The sequence below is a fragment of the Chlamydotis macqueenii genome, chromosome 5 (genome assembly GCF_036417535.1).
Source record: "Chlamydotis macqueenii isolate bChlMac1 chromosome 5, bChlMac1.mat, whole genome shotgun sequence".
Lineage (NCBI taxonomy): Eukaryota > Metazoa > Chordata > Aves > Otidiformes > Otididae > Chlamydotis > Chlamydotis macqueenii.
Window position 1 is genome coordinate 43,236,065 of NC_141560.1, and position 12,301 is coordinate 43,248,365.

Genomic DNA, 12,301 nt, shown 5'->3' on the forward strand with positions numbered 1-12,301 from the left:
ATGCATTTAATGTTATTAGAGGATAACAGTAGAGACTGATGTCTTTTATTTAGAAACAGCATAGCTGCAGAAGTGTCAGCTTTGCCTGCTGGACTGAAGAGGTATATCAAGGAGAGCACACGTCAAATGAATTTTTGACCTTTGCAGCCAAAAATCAAACATAATGGAACTGGTCAGTGCTGGGTAGGACTGCAGTTTTTTTAATCTGATTGATTAATTTTTTTTCAGACAGCAAACTCAGGAGTAGAGAAGCGAATTCTGAGTCTTTAAGGACTGCAGAAAATTATCAAAACAAAGGGAAAGATTGTCATATATGTGTGGTTGATGCCACACACAAAAAATGGCATCACATTCTCTCCTATGCTGTTCTTACTTGTCTTTACTTCTGAATACTCCTCCATACCTGTAAGAAAGATCATCTCTCATTTTAGGATAGGTGGTACTCTGGTTGCAGAGAAGTGCTCAGTACGAGCAGGACAGCCTTTCTCGCTCAAGATAAATTCTTTTGAAGGACCCATCTCTACTCCCACTGGGGAACAAGGCTTTTGTCACACTAAGTTTCTTCCCTATTCACAGCACAGGCACTTTTTCCATAACCACCTTATTCTTGACAGTAACAATACAATTTAGTTATTAACAAGAGGATCTTGACAGCAGCTTTATAGCACTAAATGGTGTTCAAACATATCACCTTTCATTTTGCTCTATCTACTGTATTTTTTTTTTTTTTGGAGAGTGAAACTGAAATGAAACATCGAGCTGCTTAATAAAACCTGCTATGCTAATCCCTAGAAGTCATGATCTTTGTCTACCATGGAAGTTTACTGGACAAATAAAGTCCTGTAGAGTCCTCCTGTTTTTCTCTTTAAATCAACAATAGGGCTGCAAGTACAAGATGGAGGAAGAGGCATACAGCAGGGAGACAGGTCTAAGTATACCTTACCTCTTTTACGTGTCCCGGGATGCATTGTGCTGTTCAGGTACGTGACTGCACTCTTCTTGCGCTGCAGGAAAGAACATAACAATTTTTGTTGGCTAACATTTTTGGCAACAACTATATGCAGCAGCTGAGGAACAGCACAGTAGTACTAAGTGAGATTACTGGCTGTTCTGTTCTCTGAAGAACAGCTTCAGAGAAATTGGCTTTTTTACACTACTTCTGACATCTGGACTGCTTACGCAAGCTGACCTAATGGTAAGACTAACACACACTGCCATTTAACGGCAGCTTTACATAGGAGAAGGCAGAAAAACATGTAAGTATTAGAATATCCCAATGTACCATTTTACTATTTAAAAATCTGAGGGTCATATCATTGCAATGGCCCTTTGAATTATAAATGATAGCTTGCCCATCTAGTTAGGACTGACATGCTTAGGAGGTAGCAAGATGGCAGAAAGACACACAAGCTCAGAATGAAAACATCAGCTTCCCCAAGCAAAAAATTAATACCTCAGGCTCAAAAACGGCTCCACTGTATACTGGATTTGCTGTTGTTCTTCTTTTCCTCTCTTGTCGCTTACTTTGGATTTCTTGTAAAACAAAGCATTTGGGTTAGAAAACAATGGGTCTCAGAAATTATAGAAAGTCCTCAAAATTCAGTTTGCATGTGAGGAGAGCTGTGAAGTTTTCTACAGAACACCAAACATGCTGAACATAGGCAAATTTGTTATACTTCTAATTTCTGAAGGTTTGAAAACTAAGAGCTGACAAGAAATACAAACACAGTGCTCAACTAACTAATGAAATGATTGCCATCTTCTCACCAAGTACTTCATGACTAAGACATTTTAAACTCATGGTCAGTATAATCGGGATCTAGAATGAAAAGCCTCTAGTAACATTGTTCACACTTAAATACCGTACAGAAACGTGCAAGCCATTGAAATGTTAGGCTATATTCCACCGTACAGGACTCAGGAGTTTAAATTATAAAACCAACTATAATCTATTAACTCATTCACTGCAGATTACAGTACCATGAAAACATTAAATAAAAGAAAAATCCAGATGTGGGTTACAGTAATTATCTATAGTGTAAATTTGCAGACACAAGGGTTGTCCCGAAAGCAATGGGATTGTCACAAATTTCTTTCCTACCATCAGAGCATAAACATTCTTCCCAACCACTGATCTCCGCTGCATAAGCAACTGCTTTGTTTCAGTGTAGTAAGAGGAATAAAAAAAAGTATGCACAACAAACTAAGTTAGATCAAGAGTACAGACATCCTAAATTTAGTTTTGTGCAAGAAAATACTGCATTTAATACAGAAATATTTTGGACCCATACTTCCAAATCACAATGGCCATGAAACAGAGTGCTCAAGAAGCAACTTAAGGCTTTTTTCCTACCTTCCAGATGGTCATGAGTAACTAGTCCCAGAGACACCATGAAGGCCAGTTTCTGTGAGGGGTGAGAAAAAACAATCATGACAAGTTCAACCATTAGGATGAGCTATGTCACTTAGGTCCTTTAAAGTCAGTTGACAGGTAACTAAGCAATAAAAATGTTATTAGTAATACTTTGGCTCTATAAATCACTCTTCATTCATAGATGTCAAACTGCTTTATGGAGGATAGACAATAGTGCTATTTTCTAGATGGGAACCTAGGCTGAGATACAGGGAAATGCCAATTGCTCATGATCACAGAGTTGGCAGCGCTGGGAACAAGAAAGCAGTTTCTTTACTCCCAGTCCAGCACTGAACCAACTACGTGATTAGCTCTTAGTAAATATCAACACAGTTCAATTGCCAGCAAAATACTGCTAGTGGAAGATCATGCTCTGAATACTCCATGCTCCATGACGAGCAACTCTGGTTCACATTTGCTGTTTGGTAAGGGCCATGAGCTTTTAAAGGATTCTAATTTTAATGCAGGAAGTACACAGACATGTAAAAATCAGAATCTGTACTGACAATAGTTAATGCTCACACAGTAGTCAGTTTGAATGCATCTACAAAAACAAATGTAGTAGAGCATTTAGCTGTAATCAGTTCCAAAGTCCTGCATGGCAGAAAGGCTTTAAGAAACAGCCATTCTGGCCACTCTTTCCCTCCAAAACCAACTGGACCTAAATTGGAATAAAACCCAGGCAGAATGTGAACACACATGACTCTTTCCATCCTGCTCACAGGAGCAGAAATATTTTATAAAGCAAAATAAAGATGTATCTCCAGCTTTAAAAATAACTCCAGAAGTCTAAAACCTCAAGGAATGAAAATCAACACTGTAATCTAAGCCCCCTCGTTAAAGAAAGTTTCAGAGGGAAATCATGATCTTCTAACTTACAAAAGACTCAAAAGTCAAATGCATTTCAGGACGGAAAAATGCAATGCAGGATATTTATTTAGATTTCTTACTCTGTAACCTTATCAGCTGTGCAACCGGAATGTATGGAATGTTAAAGTTAAGGAGTCTTGAGGGAACAGAGGAGGAAAAATGTTTTCTGAAGGACAGAGTGTGTCCTTTCTTTCTTAAAAGAAATCTCTGAGTGTGTTCTGATACCTGTGGATTTTCTTCTCGTTTTGGCTTCGGTGCAGCAGGTGGAGTAACTGTACGGCTTTCTGTTTGCTTCTCTTCTGCTTCCACGTGTGGTTTAATAGTCTGAAAAGAAACAGTGTTTCTCTCATTCAGTGATAAGAATTACTTTTTTTACTTTGACTAATAAAGCAAAACAAATACTTTCTAAGACACCTGAGAAAAACAGTTTAAAGCTGGCAGTGTACTAACAAAGACTTAATTGAGGAATCTGACATGAGAGGAATGTTAAATAAAGTGTTTTCCTTTAACAAAGGATGAAACAGCCTTACCACCATTCCATTAACCCACGCAGCCATGTGAGCAATAAAAGTCATCTTAAGAGTTAACTCCATTACAGAAATCACTATACAGTATAGGAAAACTAACAGACACTTTAAGAAAAAGCATCCCCACGGAAGACGTCCAGGTAGAAACCATTCTGCATGGCACAAGCATTTTGTACTTCTCACTCCTCAGTCTTCATATTTCATAGAATTATGAATGGTGCAAAACTGTCTCTCCAACTCCTACGATCTCAGATATTTCTGGAGCTTTTTTCTTTTCAGAAGTCATAACCTTCTGCAACAGTATCACAAACCTGCATGACAACCCCCAGCCCATGGCATAACTGTTGAGGCTACAAACTGAATGATGTAAGCTACAGAGAGACAAATTTTTCCCCTTTATGATATGAAGAAAATATACAGAAAAAATTAATGTATTATTAAAGCACCACCATTCTCCTGTATGTTTTTCAACAGTTGAATTGCCAGTAATTTTTTGAAGAGCAAATGAATATTGCTGGTATCAAAAGGAATAGGCATCAAAAGTACAGTATTATAGAAGTACAACTTCAAGTCACACAAAAAGGGCACACATTGCTGAGTAGCTTGTGGAACTGCCTTGAAGTATGCAAGAACCTACTCATGAGAATTCATAAGCAGAACTGAGCAATAGCATATCTTTCACACACATGATTTTCACAGTCTCTATAGGTGACTTCAAAAGCAGAAGGTAAGTTCAAGGCACATTAGTCTATGACAGAGTTAGAATTGAAATGTATACTACTATTATTTATATAAATTACATAAATATTATATGTTACAGATAATGTATTATATAGTATAGAATACTATATTATTACTAACAGATACAGCCACTAAAAATTTCTCCATGGTTGTCATCCTCTCCAAATCGGCACAGTAAAGCAATAAACCCAGTACCTTGCGTTAGTAGACACTTTCTTATCTGTACCTGTTTTTCAATGTTTGGTTTGCTGATCTGTACAGTCTGAGGTCCAGCGAGCCTGGTACCCGGTGCTGCTATCACGATGCTGGTGAGCTGTGCCATAGGGAAAGTTTTGGCTATGGTTGCTGTCTGCCCGTTAACTACACGAACTGGATGTATGGAGTTCTGAGAATTGGGTAAAGAGGTGGGTGTGAATTTTGTTGTCAACATCACAGGCCTCTGAATAAGCTGAGGAGCTGCAAGCATTGGAGGAGGTGCTGGGGCAATCGGAATGTTATTTTGGGCAACTGGTTTAGGTCGAACCTACAAAAAAAAAAAAAAGACAAAAGAGAGAGAGATTTGTATATCAGTATTTCAGATGAACTTTTTTACTAAGTCTTTCAATTCAGCCTGTATAATCTGCAGAAGTTTGCTTGATTTTTCATAGAATGTAATTTTTAGCGTAGTGTCCTAAGTATGCTATTCCTAAGAAGAAAAAGCACAATTTCAAAGCTACTTGCATAAAACCCATCCATAACATTTGCATATGCAGTCATTGCCCCTGAAATGGTGTTTGGATGCACAAACACTTATATTGCACGTTTATTGCCAAGTGCCTTATCTGTATCTAAATCAATAGATAGGTTTTGCAAGCCAAAAAATTCATGTAGCATTTGCAGGCACAACCCAGGCTATGTTTAAAGTGTGTCTCAGGGCTTTATACTGAGCTTCTAAGAAATCATGAACAGTTGATTGTGCCCTGAAATAAATAATTAAATTTTTCAGCAAATAACTGTTACCTTTGTCAACTCTATATATTATTTAGACATCTCCACAACCAATATTGCTAAGCAAAAAAATTGCCAATATTATACTAATCCTTCACTGAAAGTGCAAAAGGGTCAGGTCAATGCAGTCATTACTCTTTTCTTATTTCACAAGAAAGAAAAGAGCCACAAGAATCTTTCATACTATGCTTATTCACACTTGATTATTTCTTGACCATCGTTAGGTTTGTACTTATCATATTATTACACAGCACAGAAGTAGAATTCCAATTTATGATCATTGTCTATAATTCTCCTGTCAAGCACCTGTGTCTCCATCTTCTTATTAATTTTCTTGTGGATACTGGAAATAAGGCTTCTGTTAGGGTACCCCCCAAACCTCTTCTCCAGAATGAACAGCCCAGATCCTTCAGCCTCCCCTTGCAGGTCATATATTCCTGCTCCCCAGCTATTTTAGTGGCCTTCCTCCCCTGGATTCATTCAAATTTATCATCCAGGGGATCCAAAACTGCATGCTGTCTATCAGATACAGTTTTATGATTGCTGAGGAAAGTAGATAATCTGTTCCCTTAATCTACTGGCTGTGGTCCTGTTGGTACAGCTCAATATGCTGCTGGGCTTCTTTGCTGCCAGGGCACATTGCTAGTTTAGCTACTGTCAACCAAAACCTTTTAAGCAGCGTGGCTCCCCAGGCAGACAGTTCCCAGCCCGTACCTATGCAGCGGGTTAGTTCATTCCAGGTGCAAGACTTTGCCTTCTTCTGTGCCTTCTTCTTTGCCTTCTTCTGTGCCTTCTTCTGAGCTTAAGAGATTTCTGGGGCCCATCCCTCTGTCCTGTCTAGGGCCCTCTGAATGTCAGCACTGCCATCAAGAATATTGACTGCACCCTCAAATTTGGCATCACCCACAAACCTGTTGAGGATGAATTGTCTCCTTCACCAAGCCACCAATAAAGACTGACAAAAATTATGTTCATAGAAAGTATCTCCCATCTATGTTATAATTAAGTTCCTTCTTCTAGTGCTTGCTCTCTGTTCACTCACCTGTGGAAGAAAATTTGGACGAGGAGTAAGTCTAGGAGGAGGGATGAACTGCGGCACTTTTATGGGCTGAGGCGTAGCCTGAACCTGCTATAAGAATATAAGACAGTTCAGGAAGAGGAAAATAGCTTTGAAATTGTTCACCAAAATCAACATCCTGAATGTATTTTCAGACCTGATGTCCCCGGTTTTCCACTCTATAAATAATTTTTCACAGTAACAAGTTCCTTGTTAGAAATGTATTAAAGACAGAGCTAATCTTACTTTCCAGTTCCTACACAACTTGCTCCATAAAGTGAAGGTATCTTTCCTTTTAGTTCAACTGTACTAACTACTGTGCTCTGCAATCTAAAACCATTTCATTTGAAGATAATGAAAACTTCTACTTGTTTTAAAAGTTAAAAATTGGCTTTACAACAGATAGAAAATAATAACAGACTTTGATGTCCAGCTACGTGAATCATTGTCCTTTCATACTGTATGGCATACAGAGGAACAAAAGAGCATTTCACGCAAACAGAAAAGATATGAAAGTTACAACTCTTTTAGCAATATTAATGACATTCTGAGGGGCTCTAAATGTACAACTTGAAACTTTCAGAAGCAGGGCCATTCATTTGAAACAATTAAGATCTGATTTCAAGGCATCCTAACTACTTCCCTGTCTAACTGAAATGAGTTGCATGGAGCTACCACATGATTAACCTCTGAACAGCACTACTAGCTACCCCAAGTTGAGTACTTGGTGAGATTCTCTGAAATCAATGTCCATGTTAGTTTTCACTCTTCTGTACTTCCGTCCACTCACGTAAGATTGCAATTTACTTCAAAAAGGTCTTGTACTGATTAATTAATGCTTGGAAAAATAATTTGAGATTTTTGATGAAATTTGCTACAGAAACACAAATCATGGACTACTATTAAAACAGAACGACCTCCCCAAACCTAAGTAAGTAATTCAGCAAAGAAATGAAGCACAGACACAAAGGACAGATGAGAGTGATGCAAGGGATGACATGGCAAAAGAGAAGATGACATGGCAGTAGAAAAAACTCCACTCAAATAGTCTTCTCTATTCTGATTGCAAACATGTGCCTCATTAGGAAGCAAAATATCTTCAGTTTCCATTATTAAACTGTATTTTTTAATAAAGATAAACTGGATTTATGTTTAGTGAAGCCTCAGCCTTTACTCCAGGAGTAAAATTTTCCTGTCATGATGCTATACAATGCCTGATTTCCAGACCAAGAAGCCTATATAGAAGAATTATAAACCATTGCTTCATTTATTTCTAGGTGGCTAACTATTCTGAAAAAGCGTGTGTGATGTAATCAAAGCACTTTCCAAAACATATGTCTAAAGAAACAGGATACGCACAGGTATACGAAAAAGTGGTGAGTGAAGACATAGTAGTGGGCAGAGTTAAGTTATGTGTCTATCTCCAGAGACTTTATCAGACAAAGGGAACGAGAGAGATTGACTTAAAAAAATCTAAGATGAAAATCCAAACTGATCAAACAAAGTTTGACATCTCCTTTACCAAAGAAAAGAGCAGAAATTCTGCAGAACACAGTCACATAGGTAGGGGCAAAACAATCATTACTTCCCCGTGACTAACAGTTACTAACAGGGGAAACTGTACACAGAGGTGATGATAGCACTGATTTAATTCTATAAAGGAAAACAGTAAAAACAACCCATGTAGACAGTAAATGCTGTTCTCTTAGACGATCATTTTAACAACGTCAACTAGTGAAGATTCTTTACATGTCCCTACTCTTCATCTTTCTGTGTAAAGATCTAACTTTTTACTTATTTTTTTCTCCAATAGCCCTCTTGTAAACCAAATTCACACATATCTCCAGGGCAAACACATGAAACGCTTACCAAAGTTACTGTGTTTTTTGCCACTATTTGGACTGCCTCAGCTCCTGGACCAGTGACCTTATTTGTTGTCTGGAGGTTGACTGGTGCATTCTGCGCATCAGTGCTGAGGACTGCTTTCTGATTGTTGTTGATAGCAGTAACCATCGCAATGGTAGGTCTCTGACCCACAACAGAGGCAGGCATGGTCGCAGTTGCTGCTTTCAAGACGAGAGGTAGTGTCTTAGTGGTGATCATAGAAGCTGTAGTTACAGTTTTCTAAGGGAAACAGAAAATACACTGTAAGAGACAGAGACACTTCGTATCAGACAGGACGTGGGCTGGTTAGTCAGAAACAATAGACAGTAAGAGAAAGAAAAGGCAGCAGTGAGTCTATCTACCTACTGTGCAGACAAGCACATTATCTTAAGGCTCTGAAAACTGGATAGCTAGAAAGGATTCTCATTTGAGGCACATGCTGGGTCTACTTTCGTAATCCGCAGCATTACAGATTGCTTCAAAACAAATTCCCGAGCAAATTACAATCAAGTGTTAGTAGTGGCATATGCATTTTTGGATCTTTTAGTTTCATATTACTTCCAAGCATACAGTGAATATCAAACCTGTAAGGTGGAGGTTTATGAAACATACCAGCAAACTAGCTTCTCGCCAATTAAAATTTTCACATGGAAACTTTATTTACAGATCCTCACAATCAGAGGAAGGGGGGAAAAACATTAATAAATTGGTTTCTTTAGGAACAAAAACGTATTTTGATTTTGGGTATTCCAAATTTCAGTTTTAGGCATACATACAGTTATTTAGCCCTTAACTTTCTTTCATAAGAGTATCAGTTAGGGATATCCTGAAGTTGCAAGAGCTGCCTGTTAGTCTGTTCAGCTGCAGGCAATTAAGTTTAACTTCTGTGGAATGGTTGGTTCTGGAAAATATATGTGATGTCATGATTGCGCCTGGCCCATTTTAACGAGAGTGGTTTTGAATCACTTAATGCCAGCACTTATCTGAAATGCCTGAATACACTATGCCCACAAATTTTGAAGTCAAAGCAACTATGATTTCATAGTTTTGTTTTAAAATGTCCTGTCTTCTAAGATGTTAAGAGAAATGGACAATTAGGAGCCTCATTCAAAAAGCAACAAGGCAATAGAGTCTCCATATAAAAACAGAACACAATGTGCACAGAAAACTCACGGCAAGTGACACTCAACAGAATGGCAAGTGAGCTTATTTCTTTCCTGTTTGATGTAAAAAATCCATTGTGCCAATGGCACTGCATCTTTAAAACAGTTACTGGCATGATCAAATGCTCTTAGTATAAAACAACCACCATTCCCTCCTGACGTCAGTGCTAGGCTCTACAACAGGAAAAAATGGAGAACCAGGGATCAGGCAGTCTTTCTCATGTTCTGAACATGCCTGATTTAGACAGCTTGATTTTAATCACACAAGGCCTTTCTCTTCTTTCTCATAAAATAATATAAATTTATTTCCAGTTGGATTCTTTAATATTTTCACCAATATTACTTCCTTAAACAAAACCGCAATTTACCTTCACACCTCTGATTTCATAATGCTTAATGTATATCCCCTAAATGTTAATTACGCACAAGTGCAAAAAAATCAAACACTGTATAATGCCAAATCAAAGGCTAATTCATGCTTCAATTTTATACAGTTATAAATAATCCAGACATAACTAACTCTTCCTTGTTGCAACAGAAACAATTCCCTTAACTTTTTATCTGAGATTCAAGAGCTTATTGACCTCTGCTGCCCCTTCTCCAAAGCAAAAGGCTCCATTCCCCTAACGCAGTAACATTGCTCAAGCTTTTCCAGTGAGCTGTAACATGGAATCATTTTCACAAGCATTACATTCATCCATACACATTTTAAAGAAAAGTGTAATCAATCATGTAACACAAGACTGTGACTCTTTCAAGGGGTTCTACTAAGCCTGTAAGTACTAAGAGTATAGTTTCAGTCAGCAGATGACAGAGCTTGAATATCCTGTTACTTTGCTGAGTATTAATTACTTTGGTTATTCTAAAAAGTTTTCAATGCATGAATTCATGCTGAAGTGACATTCATAGTAAGTCTGCACTATTTCACAGAGTAACATTGCAATAATATGCCCTTTTAGCAGGCTTGGTGTTTTACGAAAATTTAAAAAGCCGTTATTACTGGACTATACCAAGTATATTAAAATGTCACTCTTAAGGCAGCATATGTACCTTGATTCCTAAATTGAATTACTCTGAAAATAACCATTGAAAACATTCTCTTTACTGAGATACAGAAAGATGTATTATTTACAAAAGTAGGCACAAAAACTCTTCCTAGAGAAATAAAATATTTGATTTTTCTTTGCTGAAAGAGACTGAGGGGCAACAGGACAGAGGCACAACCTTAGATGCAAAATGTGTATAGAAGCAAGTGAGGTTACTTCAGAATTATACCACCATAAATAAAAATAGACAAGTGTTAAGGATAAAAGCTGGCTTATTTATTCAAATGAGAGGATGACCTGCCTTTCCGTTTGTAATGACTTTCCAAGTACACCTGTATCAATGATGGTCAGAAGAGTGTAGCAGTTTTTTGACTGTTTCACTAGAGGGCTCTTTAACTTTGAACAAACCCTCAATTTTTACAACCCAGGAGATGACCTGGAAGTTAATGCATGAATGCAAAGTGTGGAATACAGAGAAACACATAAAACTGCTTTTGCAGTTGTGTCTCCTAACTGGAAAACAAGAGATCAGTGAGACAGCAAAGAGTGATCCATTGTTTGCCTATAAACATTTTAGGACACAGTAATATTTACATATTTCTTCTGTTTTAGCTTTGATATTGATGTTGCTGCTCAGAAATAACTTTTCCTTGCTTCATTTCTTTGTTCTTTTCTCAAAAATTCAATTACCTAAGCCTCACAAATACATTTTTAGAGTGCACCCAAAACAACTCACTGAGTTGATGACAGAGCTAACAGCCCAACCATTTCTGCCTCCTCTGCTTCGAGGAAAAGGGAAGATAAGAATCACCATCAGTCAAAGCCATGTTTGTGATTCACTGCAATATGCATAAAGTAAACTTCGCGGGTGAATTCTGCCATCTGACTGTCCAGGTGAACAAGAGTTGCTGAGATTGCATCAACAGGAAAAAAGACCTCATACACACTTCTTTTTACAAAACGCCTTGCGTTTTCTAGCTGTTTTATTAGCACACTATTGGGATTTGAAGTATTTGAACAGGAGAAACTAGGAATTCCTCTCTCAATAGAAGCAGACCACTTTCCCTGGTGAGTTCTGGGCTTATGTCTCTAATCCTATACCGTACCAAAATTCAGTGCACCTTCCCAATAAAGGTACTACTTTCTAAAACTTGAACTTTGCAATTAACATTGTACATTTTTAGACAAATCCTTGCAAAGTCAGGTAAGTACTATTTTATACGAGTTACATCTGTTTAAAAAGAACCAAGCAGAAACAAGAGGGAACTGTTTTCTTACAATTTTTTTCACTGATACGGTGGGCACTCTGTTACTCTTAAAAAAAAAAAAAGTATTTAAATCATACACCTGATACAGTGTGTATAAGTCTTTACTATTTCTTGAGACCTTCTGGGTATGGACAGAGAATCATTCATGCACCTATGGAAAAGATAGGTTCATTTGCTAACCTTCCATTTATTTTTAAGAAAAATGGTTATGATTTGACTTATAAAAACTACAATTTTTTTTTGACTCACATAGGAAGTTATTGCCAAAAACTCCACAAGACTCCACAAGACCCATATGTGCATATGCATAGAAGGAGAAGTTAATATTGGTACGCAAATGGGCAT

General features: G+C 37.6%; 1 protein-coding gene across 7 annotated transcripts in view; it reads right to left on the reverse strand.

Annotated features, from left to right (window-relative positions):
* The window catches only part of PHF21A (PHD finger protein 21A), a 137,318-nt gene that overhangs the window by 17,831 nt on the left and 107,186 nt on the right, over positions 1 to 12,301 (reverse strand). For 5 of the 7 annotated variants that reach the window (XM_086748826.1, XM_086748827.1, XM_086748823.1 and 2 more), the window contains exons 7-13: positions 8,465 to 8,719; positions 6,581 to 6,667; positions 4,778 to 5,074; positions 3,509 to 3,607; positions 2,354 to 2,405; positions 1,454 to 1,533; positions 944 to 1,004 (exon numbers count right to left, since the gene is read on the reverse strand). In XM_086748826.1, coding sequence (XP_086604952.1) covers positions 944 to 1,004; positions 1,454 to 1,533; positions 2,354 to 2,405; positions 3,509 to 3,607; positions 4,778 to 5,074; positions 6,581 to 6,667; positions 8,465 to 8,719 — 931 coding nt within the window. The remainder of the gene's footprint in view (positions 1 to 943; positions 1,005 to 1,453; positions 1,534 to 2,353; positions 2,406 to 3,508; positions 3,608 to 4,777; positions 5,075 to 6,580; positions 6,668 to 8,464; positions 8,720 to 12,301) is intronic. The other 2 variants (XM_086748828.1, XM_086748830.1) reach the window with 1 other exon arrangement.